We start from the raw sequence: 27,069 nt of genomic DNA, 5'->3' as shown, positions 1-27,069 counted from the left end.
CATACTATATAAACTTTAAACTTATATTACTTTACTATATTACTATACTATATTACTTTACTATATTAACTTTACTATATTACTTTACTTTATTACTATACTATATTACTATAGCTATATTACTGTATATATTACTATACTATAATTACTATTACTATAGTTACTTTAACTATATTATTTATGTATTACTATATGATATATTACTTTACTATATTACTATACTTATTACTTTACTATATTACTTTACTATATTAACTTTACTATATTTACTATACTATATATTAACTATATTACTATATATACTAATACTAATATACTTTACTATACTTACTTTCTATACGTTACTTTACTATATTACTATAACTACATATTACTTTTACTATATTTACTATACTATATTACTTTTAACTATATTACTATTACTATATTACTTTACTATATTCTATATAACTTATAATTACTATTTAACTAATATTACTATACTATATTAGACTTTACTATATTACTATACTATATTACTTTACTATATTACCTTTACTAATATTACTTACTATATTACTTTACTATATTACTATACTATAATTACTTTACTATATTACATATAACTAATATTACTTTACTATTACTTTTACTATATTACTATTACTATATTACTATTACTTTACTATATTACTATACTATATTACTTTACTATATTACTTAATACTACTATATTACTATTACTTTACTATATTACTATATCTATATACTTTATATATTACTTTACTATATTTACTTTACTACTATATACTATACTATATTACTTTTACTATATTAATATACTATATTACTTTTACTACTATTACTATACTATACTTTATTTACTAATACTTTACTATATTACTTTACTATATTACTAACTTTACTATATTACTATACTATATTACTTTTACTAATATTACTATACATAATTACTTTACTATATTACTATACTATATACTTTACTTATTTACTATATATATTACCTTTACTATATACTATACTATATTACTTTACTATATTACTTACTATATTACTTTACTATATTACTATAAACTATATTACTTTACTATATTACTATACTATATTTACTTTACTATATTTACTTTATATATATACTTTACTTATTACTATACTATAGTTACTTTACTATATTACTATACTATATTACTTTACTATATTACTATACTATATTTTACTATATTCTACTTTACTATATATCTATCTAATATTACTTTACTTATATTACTTTACTATATTACTTTACTATATACATATACTATATTACTTTACTATATTACTATACTATATTACTTTACTATACTTACTATAACTATATACTTTACTATATACTATACTTATTACTAACTATATTAACTTTACTATATTACTTTACTATATTACTACTATTACTTACTATATTACTTTACTATATTACTATACTATATTATTTACTATATTACTTACTATATTAACTGTTACTATATTACTATATATATTACTTTACTATATACTATATATTTTACTATATTACTATATACTTTACTATATTACTATACTATATTACTTTACTATATTACTTTTACTATATTACTACTATATTACATACTATATTACTTTATATATTACTATATCTATATTACTTTACTATATTACTATAACTATATTACTTTTACTATACTTACTTTACTTTTTACTATAAATTACTTTACTATTACTACTATAATTACTTTACTTATACTATACTATAATTACTTTTCACTATATTACTTATTACTTTACTATATCACTATACTATTATTACTTTACTATATTACTATACTATATTACTTTTACTATATACTTTACTATATTACTTTACTATATTACTTTACTATATCTATATTTTGAACTTTACTATATTACTATATCTATAATTACTTTTACTATATTACTATATAACTATATTACTTTACTATATTACTATACTATATTACTTTACTATATTACTATACTATATTACTTTACTATTATTACTATACTTAATTACTTTACTATATTACTTACTATATTACTTTACTATATTACTTTACTGTAATTACTATACTATATTACTTTACTATATTACTATACTATATTACTTTACTATATTTACTTTATACTTATTATTATCTATTACTATATTACTATACTATATTACTTTACTATATACTATATCTATATTTACTTTACTATATTACTTTACTATATTATTTACTATATTAACTATACTATATTACTTTACTATATTACTATACTATATTTACTTTACTATATTACTTTACTATATTACTTTATACTATATATACTATACTATATATACTTTTACTATATTACTTAACTATATTTACTATATTACTATACTATATTACTTTAACTATATATACTTTACTATATTACTTTACTATATATTTACGTAATTACTATACTATATTTACTTTACTATATTACTATACTATTATTACTTTTACTATATTTACCTATTACTATATTACTTTACTATATTACTTTACTATATTACTTACTATATTACTTTTACTGTATTACTATACTATATACTTACGTATATTACTATACTATTACTTTACTATATTACTTACTATATACTTTACTATATTACTATACTATCATACTTTACTTATATTACTTTACTATATTACTTTACTAGTATACTATACCTATATTACTTTACTATATTACTATACTATATTTACTTTACTATATTACTATACTGTATTACTTTTACTATATTACTATACTATATACTTTACTATATTACTATACTATATTACTTTACTATATTACTTTACTATATTACTTTACTATATTACTTTACTGTATTACTATACTATATTACTTTACTATATTACTATACTATATTACTTTACATATTACTTTACTATATTACTTTACTATATTACTATACTATATTACTTTACTATATTACTATACTATATTACTTTACTATATTACTTTACTATATTACTTTACTATATTACTATACTATATTACTTTACTATATTACTATACTATATTACTTTACTATATTACTTTACTATATTACTTTACTATATTCTGACTCGTGAAACAAAGGAAGTTCTCTTCCTTTATTTCATTATACTGTAAAACTACTTAAAAAGCGTCATTGATGTATATTGGGAAGTTTTCTGTCTCAGGCGGCCTCACCTGAAGGGTTAAAGCGGTGGTTCACCTTTAAGTTAACTTTTAGTATGTTGCAGGGGAGCGCAGGAGTAGACGCAATCAATTATTGTGAAGTGGGCTGTACTCACACAGACGCATGTATGCGCTGAATGCCAGTGAAATGCAACATACTGTGTCCCAACCTGCGTTTGGCGCTTACATGCGTCTGTGTGAGTACAGCCCCCCTTCACAATAACTGACTGCGTCTACTCCTGCGCTCCCCTGCGGCTGAATGGAAGAAAGATGAGCGCAGGAAAAAACGTGTGTAAGGGTAGGACTACACGGACGTTTTTGGCACAATCCGACGCGCTGCGACAAATCGCATGCGACGGAAATAAGGTAAGAGATAGAAATGTCAGATGATCCGACGTGACACGACTGTCAGATGCAGACGACAGTTATGTCGCATTGGATCAACGCTGCGACTTCATCCGACATTTCTATCTCTTACCTTATTTCCGTTGCATGCGATTTGTCCATGCAGTCCTACCCTAAGAGCCCATAGAATGGCTAATTCTAATCAACATTTTAATTTGTCTTCATTATTTATTTTTTATACTTTTTGAATTACTTGCCTTCTTCTTATGACCCTTTGCAGCTTTCAGATTGGGGGGGGGGTCACTGACCCCATCTCAAAACAAATGCTCTGTAAGGCTACAAATGTATTGTTACTGCTACTTTTTATTACTCATCTTTCTATTCAGGCCTCTCCTATTCATATTCCTGTCTCTTATTCAAATCAGTGCATGGTTGCTAGGAGAATGTGGACCCTAGCAACCAGATGGCTGAAATTACATACTGGAGAGCTGCTGAATAAAAGACTAAATAAGTAAAAAACACAAATAATAAAAAATGAAAACCAATTGCAAATTGTCTCAAAATATCCCTATCTACTTCGTACTAACTTTAATTTAAAGGGGAACATATCCCTTTAAGTGGCAGTTTGCAGCTGCCTGGGAGGCACTTGCTGTGGATACTTGTTACGATTCAGATAAACACGTTGCACATTATTATTGTAGTGACAATGGGAGGAAACGGGGAGCGATAGAGATCTGAGTAAATTCGAGAAGTCGCTATAATGTAACAATAAGGGAAAGTGACTAATTGGCTTCAGACACTGAGACCTGTCGCCTTGTTAACCCATTGAGTGCTGGACCCAAAAGGGCGTCTCCGTCCGGCTTAGTGAGGTTTCTGTAGTCGCTCGTGAGTTCATTGTCTGCTGAGATGGAGCCCGTGTTGGGCGAGGGCATTGGCACATGTAGGGATTCTGGACTTGGTACTGATCCAATAAGTGATGGGGGAAGGGAAATATCCTGCAGGGGGACCCGGGTGCCAGGGGGTTTCCTCAAATCAGCTGGGGGTAATTGTAAGGATTTAGCTGGATGACAAAAATCTCTTCGGGGGGAATTCACAAAAGTCTCAGTAAAATAAGTAACTCAGAAGTGGCAGTCGACAAATTTGTAACATTTCAAAAGTGTCATACACGTGGTGGGTTAACGCTCTGTGAATTTTTCGGCTGTTACTACGACACTTTCTTCGACATTTAAAAGACATTTTTTCATTCCAGACACTTTTATGAATTCCCCCCTATGTGTGCGACAATTAATAGCAATTCTTTGGGTCCAGACTTTAACCCTGAAACCCGCCTCCCAGGTGACCAGTGGGTTAATAATTGGTGCCCCCTTGGGAGGGAGGGCCCTGTAATTAAGTATAATGGGGCCCTGTAATGTCTGATCCCAGAACGGGAGCAGCTGACCCAGACCCCGGTCATTATCAGACTCTATTGGACTTTCCTCGTCCTTCCTGCAGTTCCCCTTTATAAGAGACAGAGGGCGCTGTGAGCTGACGCCTCCCATTGGTCAGTCAGGAGAGAACAGTTGGACCACTGACCAGCGACTGCTTTATGGACCCAGTGACCACCAGTTCTGAACACGGAGGAGGGACCCTGAATAGTAAATTGTGCAATCAAATAAAAAAGACCAATTGCATCGTTGTTAGATACATTCACAGTAAAGCCAATCACTGATATGGGACTGATTTTAGCCCATGAAACACTGGGCATTGATCTACAGCTGATGGCTATTAGTTATATGGCCATGGGACTCCTTGGTAATTTAGGGGCGCATTCAACAACCCCAATTCACCTCCAGTTCCTCAATGCCAGTCCCGTTATCCACTCAAATTCCTTAAAGGGATACTGCCATGTTTTTCAAAACACATCAGTTAATAGTGCTGCTCCAGCAGAATTCTGCACTGAAATCCATTTCTCAAAAGAGCAAACAGATTTCTGTATATATAATTTTGAAATCTGACATGGGGCTAGACATATTGTCAGTTTCTTAGCTGCCCCCAGTCATGTGACTTGTGCTCTGATAAACTTCAATCACTCTTTACTGCTGTACTGCAAGTTGGAGTGATATCACCCCCTCCCTTTCCCCCCAGCAGCCTAACAACAGAACAATGGGAAGGTAACCAGATAGCAGCTCCCTAACACAAGATAACAGCTGCCTGGTAGATCTAAGAACAGCACTCAATAGTAAAATCCAGGTCCCACTGAGACACATTCAATTACATTGAGTAGGAGAAACAACAGTTCCATCCTAAAGTGCAGGCACAAGTCACATGACTGGGGGCAGCTGAGAAACTGACAATATGTCTAGCCCCATGTCAGATTTCAAAATTGATTATAAAAAAATGTTTGCTCTTTTGAGAAATGGATTTCAGTGCAGAATTCTGCTGGAGCAGCACTATTAACTGATGTGTTTTGAAAAAAACATGTTTTCCCATGACAGTATCCCTTTAAAGAGGTGCATCACCTTTCAGTTCACTTTTAGTATGTTATAGAATGGCTAATTCTGTGGCCTTCATTATTTTGTTTTTTTATAGTTTTTCAACTATTTGCCCTCTTTCCAGCTTTCAAATGGGGGTCACTGACCCCATCTAAAAAACAAATGCTCAGTAAGGCTACAAATGTATTGTTATTGTTACTTTTTATTCCTCATCTTTCTATTCAGGCCTCTCCTATTCATATTCCAGTCTCTTATTCACACCAGTGCAGGTTTGCTAGGGGAATTCGGAACTGAATCTGAATAAAAAGCTAAATAACTCAAAAACCATAAATAATTAAAAACCAAAACCAATTATAAATTGTCTCATAATATCCCTCTCTCCATCACACTAACAGTTAATTTAAAGGTGAACAACCCTAATTGTACACTGGACTCTTTATATTTTCTTCCACTTCTAATGGGAAGCAATTAATTATTTGGGGCCTTGGCGCAGTTGCACCCCTGTAGTTACGCCCCTCAGTAAAGTGATGGCACCGCGGCTAATGCTCAATGGAATGTGCGTGCGGATTAGTCGCTTCCGTGTCTCCCATACGCTGAACTGGAGCAAAGTGGGTTAATATTTCATGTTGGTGAGTGCAGTGGGCGATTAATTGTGCATGAGAAAGTGCCAGCGTCTCCCGTATCCCTTATTTTCCTTTATTTTTAGAAGGCGAGTCTCCCTTTAATGTGAACAAACTGGAGCGTAGAGTAACGTGTGTGGGAGGGAGCGGGTGCAAGGGGTGGGTGCTGGGTGCTTACACACGTTTAACGAGGGAATTATCTCCTTACTCAGCACTGAGATGTAAATACTGAGTAAATAATATTTATAAAGCTGCTCGTACTGCGGGTACATTTAAAGGGCAACTAAACCTCCGTTTTACTACTGCCTCATGCTTTATATGCAGGTGTTACAGATTCAGCTTTACATGAACAACCATTGTCCTCTAAATACCCGGCCACTACTTTCTTGTACATTTTTTGGGCAGATCTGGGGCAGATTTGTGTTTTCTCCCCGTCGGTGTTGTGAGTTGGTCTCTGCTCTCGACTGCCGTCTGTTTGTTGTGTCCCCACTAGTGTTTATTGAAGGACAATACCCCCCTCCCCTCTATTCTCTTTGAAGTGGGTTTGTGCTGAGAAATCGGCATAGAGATAAGGGACCAATTAGATTAATTTGCTGTGATTGACTTGATGTTACAGGAGACCCCAGGGCTCTTATCATATCAATGTCCATTTGTTTGGTTATAAATTCACAAGAATTCTCTGTCCTCCTCTTCTGTTTCTCTGTTGTTATTGTTTGTGGTTCAGTCCCTATCAGTAACGCCCTGTCTTGTATATCTCTGTGCCCCTCCCTGCACATTCCTGCCCCCCACACTGAACAAATGCCCCCCTTACACTAAGAGCAGAGACACACGCTCAGATTCGGGGAGATTAGTCGCCCGAAGATAAATCGGCTCTTCTTTGGGGCGACTAATCTCCCCGAACTTCCTCCCGTCGGCTAGAATCGAAATCGCCGGCGGGATGGCACTCGGAGCAATTCGTTTTCTGAAGTCGCCCGAAGTTTCCTTGTGAGGCAACTTTGGGCGACTTCGGAAAACAAAGCGCACCATTTGCCATCCCGCCGGCTAGAAGGTAAATCTACATCCTAGCAGACGGGAGGCAGTTCGGGGACATTAGTCACCCCGAAGAAGAGGAGATTTGTTGCTGGGCGACTAATCTCCCCGAATCTGAGTGTGTGTCAGTTCCCTTAGGGGAGAGATTCTGGGAGATTCGTGGCGACAATCTCCCCGAACTGCCTTCCGCCTGCTAAAATGAAAAATCACCTGCGGCAATGCACTCGTGCCACTTCGATTTCCGAAGTCGCCCGAAGTTTCCTCGTTAGGCAACTTCGGTCGACTTCAGAAATCGAAGCGCTGCGAGTGCAATTGCGCTGGCGTTTTATCATTATATCAGGCGGAAGGCAGTTCGGGGAGATTGTCGCCCTGAAGAAGAGGCGATAAGTCGTCAGGCGACTAAATCTTCCCGAATCTGCCGTGTGTCTCTGCCCTTACACTCACACTCAGATAGGGAAACAATATTTTTTATTGGGCACCAGAATAGATAATAATTAGCGTAAAGTTTTTCTAATAGACGCTACAGTTGTGGGGAGCTGCTTCCCATTCGGGCACGTGGGGTCTTCTGTCTGTCCGTCTGTCACTGTTCCATGTTCGTTCCACTGGGAAACACAAGGAGACAAAACGCCCCGTCCCATCTGTATATTCTGCACTGTCAGTAGCAATCACTGGCCACTGGGGGGCAGCAAACTCCATTGGCCTCACAGTGTATAGAGAGGGCATTACTGTGGCACATGGGCTGAATATTGAGGTTTTTTTCCAAAGCCCCAGAATCACAGGGAATAATTTGCATTATATTTAGCAGGTTGGTGTTGAACACAATATCCTGTATTATTTATAGAATATTTCTATCAATAAATGGCTATTTCCAAAAGATTTAACTTCAGTTCATTCCATATCACAGGATTAGTCGAAGGCTCCAGAGTAAGCTTGTACAGGTACGGGACCTGTTATCCAGAATGTCAGGACTTGGGGTTTTCCGGATAAGGGGTCTTTGCATAATTTGGATCTCGATAAAGTCTAAAAATTTATTTAAACATTAAATAAAGCCAATAGGCTGGTTTTATCTCCAATAAGGATTAATTATATCTTAGTTGGGATCAAGTACAAGCGACTGTTTTATTATTACACAGAAAAAGGAAATTATTTAAAAAAAAATTTAATTATTTGATTAAAATGGAGTTTATGGGAGACAGCCTTCACATAATTTAGAACTTGCTGGATAATGGGTTTCCAGAAAATGGATCCCATACCTGTAATTAGATAACTGGTACCAAACAGCCCCCCACAGCTCCAATAAATAGTGACTACTATAGCCCCTCTGCCATTTGCCAGACTCCACAGATCTGGGCTTGTCTGTACCATCACTGACCTGCCAGAAACTGAAGGGTGGGAATTTAATTTAATATATTGCACTGAATTCAGTGTCTCTTGGCCTTGGTGTAAATGCAGCGCCAGAGAGTTGCTAATTGGCTGAGATCAGGTGGTAGGACTTCTAAGTGCCATATTGATTCCCATAGATGGTATTGTGTGCCCAGAACATTCCTTCTCTGTATATTTGTATTTATACATATGGGAGGAGGGAGGTGCCATATTGATTCCCTTAGACAGTACAGTATGAGGGTATAGCTTATTGTGTGCCCAGAACATTCCTTCTCTGTATATTTGTATTTATACATATGGGAGGAGGAGGTGCCATATTATTTCCCTTAGACAGTACAGTATGAGGGTATAGCTTATTGTGAGCCCAGAAAATTCCATCTCTGTATATTTGTATTTATACATATGGGAGGAGGAGGTGCCATATTGATTCCCTTAGACAGTACAGTATGAGGGTATAGCTTATTGTGTGCCCAGAACATTCCTTCTCTGTATATTTGTATTTATACATATGGGAGGAGGGAGCTGCCAAGTGGATCACTGATTTGCAGGAGCAGCAGACTGTTGGTGGACACTCATATCTTTTTCTTTCACTCCTGTACGAGCAAGTCTATAGTATTGGCTGTGCCAGTAGTAGTAGAGACAGTGCCTGCAGTTTCTGCTCTGTATGTGGATCAGACAATCTCAGGGGCTTTTGCCAGTAGAATATTTCTCTATAATGAAGCCGAGGTTCTGAAGTGCAGATTTACGTGCGGCCCAGACGTCAGATGTCCCTCTGTTGCCCTGTAGTCCATGTGACTCATTCATTACTCACCAGCGTCACACACGGATTTAACTCTCTTCTGCCTCAGTCACCGTCTGGGGACAGATTTACACTCAGCGTAAGTACAACAAGCAGGTTATACAATATAAACATGGCCCAAATACCCCCGGAATGGAATTAGAGTTTCCACCTTTTCTAGAAAAAAATCCTGGCCTTCCTATATATTTATCTTTATTCCCTATTAATAACATTGGGATCACTGACCTTCCTATAGATTTATCTTTATTCCCTATTAATAACATTGGGATCACTGACCTTCCTATATATTTATCTTTATTCCCTATTAATAACATTGGGATCACTGACCTTCCTATATATTTATCTTTATTCCCTATTAATAACATTGGGATCACTGACCTTCCTATATATTTATCTTTATTCCCTATTAATAACATTGGGATCACTGACCTTCCTATATATTTATCTTTATTCCCTATTAATAACATTGGGATCACTGACCTTCCTATATATTTATCTTTATTCCCTATTAATAACATTGGGATCACTGGCCTTCCTATATATTTATCTTTATTCCCTATTAATTACATTGGGATCACTGACCTTCCTATATATTTATCTTTATTCCCTATTAATAACATTGGGATCACTGACCTTCCTATATATTTATCTTTATTCCCTATTAATAACATTGGGATCACTGACCTTCCTATATATTTATCTTTATTCCCTATTAATAACATTGGGATCACTGACCTTCCTATATATTTATCTTTATTCCCTATTAATAACATTGGGATCACTGACCTTCCTATATATTTATCTTTATTCCCTATTAATAACATTGGGATCACTGACCTTCCAATATATTTATCTTTATTCCCTATTAATAACATTGGGATCACTGACCTTCCTATATATTTATCTTTATTCCCTATTAATAACATTGGGATCACTGACCTTCCTATATATTTATCTTTATTCCCTATTAATAACATTGGGATCACTGACCTTCCTATATATTTATCTTTATTCCCTATTAATAACATTGGGATCACTGACCTTCCTATATATTTATCTTTATTCCCTATTAATAACATTGGGATCACTGACCTTCCTATATATTTATCTTTATTCCCTATTAATTACATTGGGATCACTGACCTTCCTATATATTTATCTTTATTCCCTATTAATAACATTGGGATCACTGACCTTCCTATATATTTATCTTTATTCCCTATTAATAACATTGGGATCACTGACCTTCCTATATATTTATCTTTATTCCCTATTAATAACATTGGGATCACTGACCTTCCTATATATTTATCTTTATTCCCTATTAATAACATTGGGATCACTGACCTTCCAATATATTTATCTTTATTCCCTATTAATAACATTGGGATCACTGACCTTCCTATATATTTATCTTTATTCCCTATTAATAACATTGGGATCACTGACCTTCCTATATATTTATCTTTATTCCCTATTAATAACATTGGGATCACTGGCCTTCCTATATATTTATCTTTATTCCCTATTAATAACATTGGGATCAGCCATCATTTTTAGTGACCAGGTGGAAACCCTAAATGGAACAGGTGCTACTGGGATTCACCTCCAGTGCTACACGACTATGGAACACACTGTACCTGCTGTAGGAATAACCTAAAGTTACAGAATGGTTAATTTGCCCTTCCTTTGTAGCCACAACATGCCGCGTGTGTGTATTGTACTGAGAGTCACTGAATATTAATGTAACATTAGTGACACTCCCCTGATACATTGTAACACTTTCCTTTCCTCTGGGCTGTGCAGCTTTATCTCCCGGTGCAGCCTGCAGCATGAGCAGAGAAGTGATCAGGACACTGATTGGTCGACCATATCTGCATATGCCCCGCCCCCAGCTGTCTGATATACTGACCCAATACTGTCAGTACAATACACAGACCCATTTAATAAGCACTTATATGGGAGTCATGGGTGGGGACAGTTGGATATTACATTATAACTATAAGAGCTGCGGCTGCAATAAAATCTCTACTTGTACCTTTGTTATTGTTAATTGCTGTGTTGGCTCTGCTTCCCCTTTAATTCAGTCTGAGACTTTGGTATTTATGAGGAAGGGGAGAGCAGCCTCTCTTGTCTATATTTTATAGAAAACACAGGGAAATCAGGTCAGACTGTGAGAATTAAACAAATCCCCCGGCTCCTGAGCTCACTGGGTCCTACAGAACTTGTCAGATCTAAAGATATTCCGTCCACAACTCCCAGCATTCTTAGCTACACTGCTTCTGCCTTTGGTATTTCACATGGGGCGGGCGGTTACATTACTGGTGTAAATAACTGATTTATTACTTGATATTAATAATCCGTAGAATCCAGGAGTTGCTATGAACAGAATCTGAACCCCTAAATTCAGTTAAATAAGCTTTATGTACCCACACGTGCTCCGAAGAATAAAACTCACCAAAATAGACTCATGATAGAGCGCCCTCTTGTGCCCAGATGATCAACTTTAAATGAACTTTTAGTATGATGTAGAGTGAAAGTTTGCAATTGGTCTTCATTTTTTTTTATTATTTGCGGTTTTTGTTTAGCGCCTCTCCAGTTTGGATTTTCAGCAGCTATCTGGTTGCTAAGGTCCTAATTACCAGGCAATGGTTTGAAAGAGACACGTTTATATGAATAGAGAAAAGACTACATGGAAAGATAAATAATAAAAAGTAACAATTACAATGAAACGGTAGCTTCACAGAGCAATAGCTTTTTGGCTGCCGGGGTCAGTGACCCCTCATTTGAAAGCCAGAAGGAGTCAGAAGAGGAAATAATACAAAAAATAAATAAATAAAGAAGACCACTGAAAACTTGCTAAGAATAGCAACATACTAAAAGTAAACCACCCCTTTAAACCAAGAAGCAATACAATTAAGACCATCTGGAAAGCGGCTTAGAATAGGGGTTCCTGTAACATAAATGTAAAGGTGAATTTCTATTGTAACACAAATCCCCAAATAAAACAGCAGGGAGTGCCCATTGCAATAGAAGACGGTTCCCACTCAGCAGCCAAATAAGAGCCGGCCGATAGATTGGAGAGGGCCTTGGGCAGCTGTTGGCCTTTAACGGCTCCTGTTTGGGGGATATTGATCCAAAAACTACTCGCCGTTGCCTTGGGGATCAAAATGTCTTGTGTTGTAGATTTCAGTCTTGCTAAAGGACTTTCAAAGAGAAACTCCACCCAAAAAAACTGTAATTGCTATTGTCTGTCTCTTTATATTCTCTGCACTGCTGTCTCTGACTCCTGAAACAATGTAGCAGAAGCCACTTGATGAACACGCCTGGAGGGAAACGGACCTGCTACATTGTTTATGTACAAAGAATGGATAGTGGGAAGTTGCTTAGAATTTCATTGTGCAAAAAAAAAAAATAGAGTTTTTGAGTGGAGTTCCCCTTTAAGTTCCAAGAATGTAACATTTGTGTTGATTCTGCTATCAGGTTAATGTTTAGTGTTCCTTCCTGATAGAACCAGCTCTAGTGTGTGTGTAAGAAGTGTGTGCGACGCAGCCGTGCGTGGTGCCATAATAATGCCGCCGGAGGGCACGTGCCATATGGAAATAACAGTCTCCCATTAGCAACTCCTCACCCAAAAAACACTTGTTCCTGCTGCTCCTGCAGATCGGAGGCCCCTGACCTTGCACTGAGCAGTTAATTAGTACATTTACATCTGGACAAGGATGAACAAGATTGCAACTACAATTCCCAGAATCCCCAGCCAGCTGTACAAAGAGGAGGGTCTCTTTTCATTCTGAGTTACCGGCGGATATAATTTAATGTGACCACCAATCAGCTTCCTCATCACATTTGCCTTTTGATAGAACAGATTCCCGTAACTCCCGGTCCCCTTACAGAAACAATTCTGATTGGCCGTTTATCCTTTGCTCATCATCCCATGGGCCGAGGTTCTTCGTCCTTACAGTATAAATGTACCAGCAAATATGAAGTAATATAATATCTGCACAGCATAGAATTGTTTAATTATACAGCAGCCCTGAGACGCTCCAGATATCCAGCCCTAATCCAGATCTAATACTGTCACATTCTGTACCTGGATGTCCAACTGTCACCTGGGCCATTAAAGATCATTTTCAGTTTCATGGGAGTCTCTGGTACGATGCAGAGGACAAAGTATTTTGGATACGGATCATGGAGGGGGAATTGTTTTGCTTATCATTAGTTTTATATATTTTTACCTTCCTGTGATTCCCAACGTTCCCCCCAAGAACCTCTCTCTGTGCTGATCCGAGCGGATCGATAACGCCTGACGCCAAATTAATCCTGCCACGAAGAGCATTTGTCCTGTTAATGCGAATTCCTCCCGTGACTCTTTCACTGCCACAGGCTAGCACTTTGCAATAACAACAGGTAGATAACACTCAGTCCTTACATTGGAAACTATTAGCAGAGGATGCTGGGAGTTGTAGTTCAGAACATCTACATGTTCCATATAGACGTCACTGTGGGCAGGTTAATGAGTGCCTTGGCATTTGGCTGCCATTGATATATACATATAGGGAATAAAGTGCCCCCTCTTGTAAATTATAAGGATATTATAAGTTATTATAAGATATTATACGTTACATATATTATATGTTTTTATACAGGTCTTGAAACTCCGAGGTGACTTCTAATATCCTCATATTTTACAACTGGGGGTACTTTATTTATTATAATACACAAGTTTCAGTGAGTCATGTGACAGAAATGACATCAGAACGCACCGTTTATAACTGATGACATCAGAACTCACCGTTTATAACTGATGACATCAGAACTCACCGTTTATAAGGATATAATTTACAAGCTATTCATGGCTTTTGTGTATTATATAGTGAATAAAGTACCCCCTCTTGTAAAATATAAGGATATTATAAGTTACCGAGGAGTTTCATGACCATATAAAAACACGAGGCCGAAGGCCGAGTGTTTTTATACAGGTCATGGAACTCCGAGGTAACTTCTAATATCCTCATATTTTACAACTGGGGGTACTTTATTTATTATAATACACAAATTTTAGTAAGTCATGTGACAGAAATGACATCACTACTCACCGTTTATAACTGATGACATCACTACTCACCGTTTATAAGGATATAATTTACAGGATATTCATGGCTTTTGTGTATTATAATAATATATTTCCTACAGGTTGATATCTGCTGTCCCTTTGCACAGCATTCATTAAATCAGCAGCCAATAGGATTAATGATATTCAGGTTTTCTGTTAGCGAGAGGATTCTGGTGCTGTTCATATATTGGTCATTAGAGGGCACAGTTTTACCAGGTTATGGATGAGATTGAAGTGGTTGTTCTGATGAGGAAAACTATAGGTGCCAGGGACTTATGGGCCCAAAATGACCCCCTTATCCAGGCATTGTGTTTGTCCGTTAAATTAAACCCATGTGTATAATATGGGATTGGCCACTTTTATATACTTGTTCCCATTAACTGCCCTGGTAGTGCTGTTATTCCAGTGGGTTATTAAAAGAAATATAAATCCCTTAAAACAAGATATTAACACTTTTATTCATTCCTTTTCTCCGGAAATAAATTTTCAACTGACTGAAGCCAGCTTGTCGCGTGTCTTCCCATCCGCTATAATGAAAAGTCGCCTGCGCTAAAGCAGAGGCACGCGGAGGCAGTTTGGGGAGATTGTTGCCCAGAAGAATTAGTCGATTAGTCGTCAGGCGTCAAAATCTCCCCGAATCGCCCGTGTGAACTAACCCATACATGACAGTTGCATGCCACAAGATGTTGAGGAGCCCTAAACAGGTACCAGAATCCCTGGGGAATAGTGACCAGAATGCCACAAATTTAAGTTTGTTGCAAAAATCAAATATACACTGGGGCAACCGAGACTGTGAATTTCCAGCGCTTAGATTCGGATTTTAGGACAGAACAGAGATGGTTATAATTTAAAATGAGATTAAATCATTACCATTCAGAATTTATGCTCTTAAGAAGGAAATGTAAGGGCCCCTATGTGTGTAATTCAGATGTAAAGAAGTTAATAGGAGTGAAAAGGAAATCAATTAAAAATGATAAAATGAGAGGAAAGAAATGTCGTCTAAAAGACAAAAATAGAAAACAAGGAACTGATTGCTTCACACACAAAGACTAATCTCCAAATATATCAGTTATAAAAAGATGCAGGTTGAGACTGTGACTTGATTGTATATAATTTGTTTATTAAGCACAAGGTGCTTAATCAGTTTTTTCCTTCAATGTAAACAATAACGGACTCACTCTGAAGGGCTGAGCTCATTCAAGTCAGTGACATGGGATATGGTGTTTTTATGTTTACTGAAAGTTAAGGTAAACAAGGCACCAGGGCCAGATGGAATGCTCCATTGAGTACTGAGAGATCTTTGTTCACTTTTACCTGTGAATTGGAGGAAAGTTGATGATACTTATATTATAATCTCAGTCTGGCAATTGCAGGCCTGTAAGTCTGACATCTGTGGTGGGAAAGTTACCGGTGCTGTGCAGGTGGTCCTCCTTTCACAGAAGCTCTTAAATCTGATTCAATTATTTTCAGTGCTTGTATTTAAAGTTATTAGGTACATTTTTAATGACTCCGACTGCAGTTATCCAAAACTGCTCCCGACTCCGACTCCACAGCTCTGAGAGTTACTTGACGGTTTGTTAAGGGATCACTTTCAAGATTGTGTTCTGGAGAATGGAATTATGGGTAGAAATCAGCATGGCTTTATGGGGGACCGATCATGTCAAACATATGTAAGAAGTTGAATTTGGGGGGGGGTATTGTAAGTAAAGTATTGGTGTTTGCCGATGACCAAAACGATGCAGCCAATTAAATCCATCCAGTATGTGGCACTTTGCGGCAGGATTTGTTGGGGTCAGGACAGATCTGAGGGGTGTTTTTCCCTGGCGGGAGGCCCATACTAACGTATTCTTTTAGGGCCCCATGATTACTGTTTATGACCCTGGACATGAAACTGCTCCCCCCTTATCATTTGGGGGTACAAATGGGAGTTTGTTCTCTATAGTGCAAACACCTTCCTTTGCATTAAGTCGCCCATTATAAATAGAGGCCCCAATTTGATTCCAGCGCTTCCGATAGTCTGGCATGATAAATACAGTCACTATGTCCACCATCTGGAAACATGGCCGCCCTCCTAATTACTGGGTGTGAATAACGGGAAGTGGGTGCGCCCAGTCGACAAGTGTGTCCCTTCCTGAGTCTGTTATATTAACTCAAAAGAGTCAGGCTGGACATGATATAGTGAATAAAGTACCCCCTCTTGTAAAATATAAGGATATTATAAGTTACCGAGGAGTTTCATGACCATATAAAAGTACGAGGCCGAAGGCCGAGTGTTTTTATACAGGTCATGGAACTCCGAGGTAACTTCTAATATCCTCATATTTTACAACTGGGGGTACTTTATTTATTATAATACACAAATTTAAGTGAGTCATGTGACAGAAATGACATCAGAACTCACCGTTTATAACTGATGACATCAGAACTCACCGTTTATAAGGATATAATTTACAGGATATTCATGGCTTTTGTGTATTATATGCAATTAATCCTAATTAATATGAATGAAATATTGGGGCTCATATAGCGCTGTCCTTCGTAGAGCAGCTGGAATTCACCTATAAGGCTGGTCTGTGTGGCTGCTGTATAGTTGCAGTTGAACAACAACACTTTGGAAATCATGAAACGGATCCCGGAGTGGGAGCGTCAGTGCCCTTTAAAGCAGCTCATGAAATTTGAATGAATAAAATGAACGGTATTGACCCGGCGCTGACTGATTGATTTCTCTCGCCGGGCCCTGTCTGTGCCTGGGGATGACGTCATTAAAATGATTCCATCGTTTTGCCTTTAACGAGAAAATGGAGACGAGACTGGAGGATCAGTGGTCCCAGCGCATGAGGCGGCTCCCGGAGCCATAGATTCCTTTAGTCCCGTCGCCTCCATCTCTGATATTATGGGACAGTCTCCCCTCTGCCGGAAATGTCTCACCTCTGGCCGACACTCCCCATGACTGGACTCAAGTCCTGACCCGCCTCAGTCCAAAGAACCAACTGGAAGGTCCCAAGCAGCCAGAAGGGGGGTGTTGTGATGCTCCTGAGGATCAGCCCTTAAAGTGGCTCTGCAAGGCCGACAGCTCAGCAGATTTGATTCACCCTTTCAATTATTCATGATCCCAAACCAAAATAGGAAGAAAGGGAAACAAAACCTGCATTTCTCATCCGCCTGTGTGAGAAGAGACAGCAGCCCTCGGAGAGAGACGGGATGAACGGGATAGGGGAGTCCTGCTACGTGGAGGTGACCAAGGAGTATAATGGGCTGTGTGACTATGCCCAGAGGATAACCGCCTGCTTTGGAGGTAATGGGGAGCTGTCACTGCCTGTTCTGACTTTGATTACTCACAATCAGTTTATGGGGTGTGGGATTGCCCGTAGAATAAGGCTACCAGATCACTTGGCATTGCTAATAAACGCTGGGTGCCACTGGTTGCCTCCCAACTAGAGGTTTCCCTGATTATTGTCTCTGTGCATTGCTTTATATTCCTCTGACCCAGACCCGCAGCTTCTCCCCCTCGTATATTGTTCTTTATACAACATTCACACTACAGATCCCAGCTGCCCCTGATAGCAGGGGTGGCACATCCCAAATCCCGGGCCCTTGGAGTCAGGCAATGTTCTTAGGGGGTTCTATCCCCTCTCGTATATTTGCTGGTTCACAAAAGTGTGCGTTTGCGTGTTGAGGAGAAATTCGATTGTAAGCTCCACGACCGATGTGCATGATTACAATTCTCTGTAAAGCTCTGAGATAGATTGTATCACCTGTTTAGTAAATATATAGGAAAATTGCCTATGAGTCTGCACCCCACTGGCCACTCCTGGGATTCACTGGCCATCACATATACATATTCTAATAGCCCGACAACAGGTGGAGGGAGATTGGCAAAGCTGATTTTTTTTTCCAATATGTATTAAAACTCCCAGCATTCCCTGCTAGCCCCTGGCTGCAATATGTAGTCTAACAACATATGGGCTGGGGGGTTTTAAGCCTGTTCTGCACTAATATGTGAACATTGTAAATCACTAACTGGAAGCTTGAGGTTCTCCCAGATAAACTACAATTCCCAGTGTCCTCTCTTCAGCTTTAGGGAAAGGTGGTAGTTGTAGTTTCACATGCCCATCCCAATTCTAAATGTACTGCAGTAGTGGTTGGAGGCTTTTTGCGTCGTTACAGGACAGACCAGGACTCTCAGTCTTAATCAAATTCCATGGATTTTATCCCTGATAGAGGAACAGACAGTCTGACCCCTCTGTGGGAGGCCTCACAGCGCCCCAAGTTTTTTGCATGTTATAGACAGTTTGCAGTTAGTCTTCTTTTTTTACTGTTGCTTTTGATTATTTGCCTTCCAAGCCTTGGGAAGGAGAAGGATATTGGACAGAAATGAGGACTGAGGAGGAGAACTAGTCTTTGTGTAACTTTAGCTGCCCAGAAATACACACACTTGTATTGTACACACATATCCTATTAACCCCTTACTGACAGTCACTGGGCTGTGAAGTGTCATTGAGTGGGGTCAGAAGTCGCTGGGACAGGAGATGTCGCATCAGAAAGTGTCAGCAATCGGATATTTATGTTCATTTATATATATACGTGTGTGTGTGTGACTGTTTTGGGACTGGGCCCTTGGGGTGGGGTTTGGGAGGTAAATAGACTGCAGGAAGGTCGGTGTGTCATTGTAATGGACTGTTGGGAATCAGTTAGACATTGTGCTGCAATGCAGATTTGGTTACAGGGATTGGGATAGGTACATATTTATGGTCTCCGCTCCTCCCACACAAATAATATGGAATTAATGCAGGAATAAGCGGTGATAAATCTGAGCCCAATGTTCAACCCAATTGGCAGGTGGGACTGGCACCTTTGTGCTGTAGAATGATGGGGATTTGTACTTCTCTTTTCTTTATATGAAACATTCATTGAAGGGATTTTACTCTTCCTTCTCTCTTTTGTTGCTTTATAAGTGTTGCTGTGTTGTGTAGGAGTATATGAGTGTTACTGTGTGAGTGTGAGTGTAAGCGTATATGAGTGTTATTGTGTGAGTATAGGAGTATATGAGTGTCAGGGTTAGGGTTGCCACCTTTTCTGGAGAAAAATACCGGCCTTCCTATATTCTTGCCGTTTTTTCCTATTAATAACATTGGCATCAAGCATTATTTTTACCGGCCAGGCGGGTAAAATACCGGCCAGGTGGCAACCCTAGTCAGGGTGTTGGTATCAGAGTGTGTGGGTATCAGTGTGTGTGGGTGTCAGGGTGTGTGGGTGTCAGGGTGTGGGTGTCAGGGTGTGTGGGTGTCAGGGTGTGTGGGTGTCAGGGTGTGGGTGTCAGGGTGTGTGGGTGTCAGGGTGTGTGGGTGTCAGGGTGTCAGGGTGTGTGGGTGTCAGGGTGTTGGTATCAGAGTATGTGGGTGTCAGGGTGTGGGTGTCAGGGTGTGTGGGTATCAGGGTGTGTGGGTGTCAGGGTGTGGGTGTCAGGGTGTGTGGGTGTCAGGGTGTTGGTATCAGAGTGTGTGGGTATCAGGGTGTGTGGGTATCAGGGTGTGTGGGTGTCAGGGTGTGGGTGTCAGGGTGTGTGGGTGTCAGGGTGTTGGTATCAGAGTGTGTGGGTATCAGTGTGTGTGGTGTCAGGGTGTGTGGTGTCAGGGTGTGGGTGTCAGGGTGTGTGGGTATCAGTGGTGTTGGGTGTCAGGGTTGTCAGGGTGTGGTGGGTGTCAGGGTGTGTGGGTGTCAGGGTGGTTGGTATCAGAGTATGTGGGTGTCAGGGTGTGGGTGTCAGGGTGTGTGGGTATCAGGGTGTGGGTTGGGTGTGTGGGTGTCAGGGTGTTGGTAGGGTGTGGTATCAGGGTGTGTGGTTCAGGGTGTGGTACAGGGTGTGTGGTGTAGGGGATGAATCCAGGGCAGGGTGTGTGGGTATCAGGGTGTGTGGGTATCAGGGTGTGTGGGTATCAGGGTGTGTGGGTGTCAGGGTGTGTGGGTGTCAGGGTGTGGGTGTCAGGGTGTCAGGGTGTTGGGTATGTCAGGTGTGTGGGTATCAGGTGTGTGGGTATCAGGTGTGTGTGGTCAGGGTGGGTGTCAGGTGTGTGGGGTGTGGGTGTCAGGTGTGTGGTGTCAGGTGTGTGGGTATCAGTGTGTGGGTGTGTGTGTCAGGGTGTGGGTGGGGTGTCAGGGTTGGTGTCAGTGTGTGGGTGTCAGGGTGTGGGTGTCAGGGTGTATCAGTGTGTGGGTATCAGTGTGTCAGGGTGTGTGGGTGTCAGGTGTTGTCAGGGTGTGTGGGTTCAGGGTTGGTATCAGAGTATGTGGTGTCAGGGTGTGGGTGTCAGGGTGTGTGGTATCAGTAGGGTGTGTGGGTATCAGGGTGTGGGTCAGGGTGTCAGGGTGTGGGTGTCAGGGTGTGGGTATCAGGTCAGGGTGTGGTGTCAGGGTGTGTGCAGGGTGTGTGGGTGTCAGGGTGTGTGGGTGTCAGGGTGTTGGTATCAGGGTGTGTGGGTATCAGGGTGTGTGGGTATCAGGGTGTGTGGGTATCAGGGTGTGTGGGTGTCAGGGTGTGTGGGTGTCAGGGTGTGGGTGTCAGGGTGTGTGGGTGTCAGGGTGTTGGTATCAGAGTGTGTGGGTATCAGAGTGTGTGGGTATCAGGGTGTGTGGGTATCAGGGTGTGTGGGTATCAGGGTGTGTGGGTGTCAGGGTGTGTGGGTGTCAGGGTGTGGGTGTCAGGGTGTGTGGGTGTCAGGGTGTGTGGGTATCAGTGTGTGTGGGTGTCAGGGTGTGTGGGTGTCAGGGTGTGGGTGTCAGGGTGTGTGGGTGTCAGGGTGTTGGTATCAGAGTATGTGGGTGTCAGGGTGTGGGTGTCAGGGTGTGTGGGTATCAGGGTGTGTGGGTATCAGTGTGTGTGGGTGTCAGGGTGTGTGGGTGTCAGGGTGTGGGTGTCAGGGTGTGTGGGTGTCAGGGTGTTGGTATCAGAGTATGTGGGTGTCAGGGTGTGGGTGTCAGGGTGTGTGGGTATCAGGGTGTGTGGGTGTCAGGGTGTGTGGGTGTCAGGGTGTGGGTGTCAGGGTGTGTGGGTGTCAGGGTGTTGGTATCAGAGTGTGTGGGTATCAGGGTGTGTGGGTATCAGGGTGTGTGGGTATCAGGGTGTGTGGGTGTCAGGGTGTGGGTGTCAGGGTGTGTGGGTGTCAGAGTGTGTGTGTTTGTCAGGGGGCACTGGGGTGCTTTGCAGTGTGAGTATTCTTGTTTGTGAGTTTCAATGTGTTGTTGCTGTTGTGTGTATTTGTCTCTTGTGTGTTCCTGTTGGAGTGTACACATCTGTGTGAGTGTATCAGTGTGTTGTTGTGAGTGTATCAGTGTTGATGTGTGTTACTAAGAGAGCCCAGTGTGTAGAAGTGATTGGGAGATGAGACTGACCAGTGGATTTGCACCAATCAGACGGTGTCTGTATCTCTTGTAACAAATATAATGTATCACTCTCCTGTGGATCTGGTGCTTTATATTCCTAGCGGCTACTTTGTATCATCAAACGTTGTTGCATTTGTAGTTTATTCAGATCCTGATGTTGTTCAATTGTTGCCTATGGCAAGTGTGGTGGGAAGCGGTACTGCAAGTGACACAGTGACCTTTTAACCAGATTAAATGCCCTTCAGTTCCCCCGCGTAGCACTTACACTTTCCTTTGTACATTGCCACTGCTCACTGTTCCTTTAGTAACTTGCTCATCAGATCACATTCCCCGGGAGACACGGGATTATGAGCCCACATTGCTTGACTATAGTAAGTGCCCCTCCCCAGTGGGATATAATTTTAATAAACTGCAAAATAATCCATTTAGCCGGATTTCCCTTAATCAGATTGAGTGGTAATTCCGCAGTCGTGAGCAGCAGTGGGGGGATCTCCCGTCCCTCTCAGTTATTACTTGTTGATCAGGACGGTCTGGGGAATGTGGGTCATACGACCTGGTCTGTCCTGTAATCTCCTGCTGATAATCACAGCAAATAGATCTCCTCTTAATCTCCTGCTGCGAGTAGGAAAGAGGCAGCCGAGGGACCTGGATACTGGAGCTTGTTGTGCACATATTTCCCTTGCACAAAATCCAACCCTGTAATGATAGAGGTGTCACCTAAAGAAGACTGAGTGGAGGTGACTCCAGGGATAAAGGACTCGGGGTACATTCTCTCCGGAGGCTCCTGGGGTTCTGTTGCTGGAGATGTTGCCATTCCCGGGACTGAACACTTTGGGCAAACTGTGTGGTTCAGGCCGCAGTAAGGAAGCTCAGCAGCCCAGCAAAAACAAACCAGGGACCTCAGTGAAGCGCATGTCAATCATAGAAGATGGGGAGATCGCAGAGGTGCTTTACCTTATCCCCAAGCAGACTCTGCTGCAGCACATGCCCTATCTCAATCCCGACGATTATTACTTGTGTGAGGAGCTAACGGGCCTCCCCGATGGGCTGGGTAAGTCAATAGAGGGACAGATTTACACTGAGGTGGGGAACGATCAGTTTATGATGGATTTGGGGTTTGTCTGGGAAAGTGGCTTTTGGGTCGGATAAAGCTCATTTTTCAGAGGCAATGGTATTAGGGTTACCACTGGCCAAGCCAGTAAAAATGATCGTTGATCCCAATGTTATTAATAGGGAATAAAGATAAATATATAGGAAGGTCAGTGATCCCAATGTTATTAATAGGGAATAAAGATAAATATATAGGAAGGTCAGTGATCCCAATGTTATTAATAGGGAATAAAGATAAATATATAGGAAGGTCAGTGATCCCAATGTTATTAATAGGGAATAAAGATAAATATATAGGAAGGTCAGTGATCCCAATGTTATTAATAGGGAATAAAGATAAATATATAGGAAGGTCAGTGATCCCAATGTTATTAATAGGGAATAAAGATAAATATATAGGAAGGTCAGTGATCCCAATGTTATTAATAGGGAATAAAGATAAATATATAGGAAGGTCAGTGATCCCAATGTTATTAATAGGGAATAAAGATAAATATATAGGAAGGTCAGTGATCCCAATGTTATTAATAGGGAATAAAGATAAATATATAGGAAGGTCAGTGATCCCAATGTTATTAATAGGGAATAAAGATAAATATATAGGAAGGTCAGTGATCCCAATGTTATTAATAGGGAATAAAGATAAATATATAGGAAGGTCAGTGATCCCAATGTTATTAATAAGGAATAAAGATAAATATATAGGAAGGTCAGTGATCCCAATGTTATTAATAGGGAATAAAGATAAATATATAGGAAGGTCAGTGATCCCAATGTTATTCATAGGGAATAAAGATAAATATATAGGAAGGCCAGTGATATGATCCCAATGTTATTAATAGGGAATAAAGATAAATATATAGGAAGGTCAGTGATCCCAATGTTATTAATAGGGAATAAAGATAAATATATAGGAAGGTCAGTGATCCCAATGTTATTAATAGGGAATAAAGATAAATATATAGGAAGGTCAGTGATCCCAATGTTATTAATAGGGAATAAAGATAAATATATAGGAAGGTCAGTAAAATGATCCCAATGTTATTGATAGGGAATAAAGATAAATATATAGGAAGGTCAGTGATCCCAATGTTATTAATAGGGAATAAAGATACACTACATTATCTCTCCCCCATCCATCTGCTTATTCACTTTTGCCTCCTCTCTTCCCTGCTGCACTGACCCAGTTCCCCATCCAACAAATTGAAGCTGGTCATACACAGTACCACTTTATCTGCCGACTTGTCCCTTCTAGAGCTGCAGCTTATAGGGTCATGTACGAGGCTAAACAGCTGCAGATATCAGGCAGGATTAAATTGATAGGACCCATAGGTAGGGCTGCACAGGTGAATATTCTGTAGGGATGCACCTAATCCATTATTTGGGATTCCCCAGTATTGTAATTCTCTCTTTATACTTCTCTCCCCATTGGCCGCAGCCATAGAGGGGGCGTTTGTCAGACGTGGGGCAGTTCTGGGCATCATCGGAATTGCTGTGGAATAACGAAGCATGTGGCCATTAATACCTTAATCCTTCTTATTTCAAATGCAAAGAAATTAATTTGCCTTATGTCCATAGAATTGCTGGATATTTCTATAACTCAGTTGGGAGGCCTTTCCCTGAATCCATGACTTTTTCTGTGAAATCCAATTAGATTCATAGGATTATTCTATATACACCTGTCTCCAAATTTCCCATGTGACGCTTTAAAATTCTTCTTCTTCTTCACAAATAAATGCCCCTTCTGGTCACTTACATTTGCATGAACATAAACAGGCCTATAAATCCAATATGGGCTCTATACTGTGTGGCAAATAAAGTGACAGTTGACTGTGTGTGTTGCACAGCCAACTGTCACCTGCACAGGCCTCCGTGGGAATATGGCACCAATCAGCTGTTTCGGTGGGACTTTATTGTACCTGTAATTAATCCTTTAGGACACCCTCCTTTTCATCATTTGTCTCAAATCACTAAAACCAAGTCACTTTCTGGTTGCTATAGTAAGTGGGACCCTAACAACCCGGAACCAAATGCAGAAAATGAAAAGGTAAACACAGGAGGAGCAATCACAAAAAAGTATCTTTTTAGGTGAACTTCCCCTTTAATATGGAAGCGTTGCTTGTTTTGTGCCTTCCCGGAGGCAAGTTCTGCATTGCGGAGCTGCCCAGCTCTATTAGCCGCACAGCAAGGGACCATATTAGTGATTTATTATAATCTGCATTACTGACCCCAGAGCTGACTCTCCCTTCTGGGCTTCAGTCCCACTGGCTATAAAGTGCTCATTGGCGATGTGATGTAGCGGAGCTCCCAGCATCCTCCTCTTCTCTGTGCCGGGAACTTGTTTAGCCACATAGTTTGTCTTATTTTGTGCCGCAAGTTCACGCTTCACTTGTTTCTAATTGGCCGTCGTGACTCCTACAATCAGTCATCTTTCTTCTTCAGGTCTGTCAATCAGTTGCTACATTGTTTCAGGAGCTAGAACCAGCAGTGCAGAGGATATAAAACGCATGAATTTAAAACCATTGATAATATACGGCAGAGGAGAGGGCCCGCTGGTTATTTATATTTAGGAATTTAAAACGATCTGAAGATTTCTATGATATTGTCATTATAGGCAGAAATTGGCATGCAGCATATTTATGAATGAAGGTTGGGCGGCACTTGTGATTGGCTGGCAGCTGTGTGAGTTGCACATGTGTGTGCGGTGGAATTGGAGAAGGCTTGGCTATTATTAGCCGACACTGTGACATGACACAACTGTGGCCCCTGCTCATGGTTACAATTATTTCCCTCAATGTGTATCACATGGATCTGAACAGCCAGCACACGACTACTTCTATTATTCCCTATGTATTAATAATGTTCTGTGGCCCTTGGATACTGGGCCCTAATAGAAGCCTGTCCTATTTTAGGCTGCTCTTTGGTTGCTAGGCTCCCTGACCTTACCAACCAGGCACTGGGATCTGGAATGGCAGAATGAAGCATAAAAAGGACTTGGGAATTGAAGTTGACAAGAAATCTGTTTCTGGTTGCCAGGGTGACTAGTTCTAGCAACCAGACTCGGAGAATGACAGAATAGAACATGAAATGCAAGAACCATATAAAATAAAGGCCAAGAGCAAAGTTGCTTAATTAGTCAGGGCCACCATTGGGTGGGGGTCAGGTGGAAGTCCTGTTACGTGTCCCACTTGAGTTTCCCTAACCAAGGCGGCCATTAGTAATCATCATCCTGTACTAGTTAGTTAGCAGGGGCTTCCTCTTAAGGGGCACCAGTTACAGGACCAGGGGGCACCTGCCCCCCCCCACCCTGTCCAAAAAGTAGAGTGAGAATCCCCGGCATGTACGGTCAAGCCCGTCTCTGCCCCAGCTAAGCCCTAATATGCAGAAGCCTGCCCATGATCCAATGAATCCCACCCCCGCTCCCATATGCCCCACCCCCGCTCCCATATGCCCCACCCCCTCAATGACCTTCATCTTTGTTTTTAGCGGCTTCTCGCTGAATTATCCTCTGCTTTCCCCTGATGGCACCTCTATCCCACTTTGTGGCCCTAAAAGGGGCGGAGAGAGAGGGGTTCTGATGGATCAGGACGGTTTTTCCATAATGAG

At 40.2% G+C, this 27,069-nt stretch overlaps 1 protein-coding gene across 28 annotated transcripts in view; it reads left to right on the top strand.

Annotated features, from left to right (window-relative positions):
• Positions 1-27,069, top strand: part of LOC108696012 (actin-binding LIM protein 1-like) — a 160,143-nt gene that overhangs the window by 8,607 nt on the left and 124,467 nt on the right. For 7 of the 28 annotated variants that reach the window (XM_041570141.1, XM_041570137.1, XM_041570138.1 and 4 more), the window contains exon 1: positions 23,014-23,404. The exons of 1 other annotated variant lie outside the window; for it this stretch is intronic. In XM_041570141.1, the coding sequence (XP_041426075.1) occupies positions 23,158-23,404 (247 nt within the window). In that variant the 5' untranslated portion in view covers positions 23,014-23,157. Of the gene's footprint in view, positions 1-18,102; positions 18,269-23,009; positions 23,405-27,069 lie in introns of those variants that run through there. 20 more of the 28 variants (XM_041570134.1, XM_041570126.1, XM_041570119.1 and 17 more) reach the window with 9 other exon arrangements.

The sequence above is a fragment of the Xenopus laevis genome, chromosome 7L, assembly GCF_017654675.1.
Source record: "Xenopus laevis strain J_2021 chromosome 7L, Xenopus_laevis_v10.1, whole genome shotgun sequence".
In the NCBI taxonomy this organism is placed as follows: Eukaryota; Metazoa; Chordata; class Amphibia; order Anura; family Pipidae; genus Xenopus; species Xenopus laevis.
The sequence above is the reverse complement of the archived record's forward strand: the minus strand, read 5'-3'. Positions and strand labels throughout refer to the sequence as shown.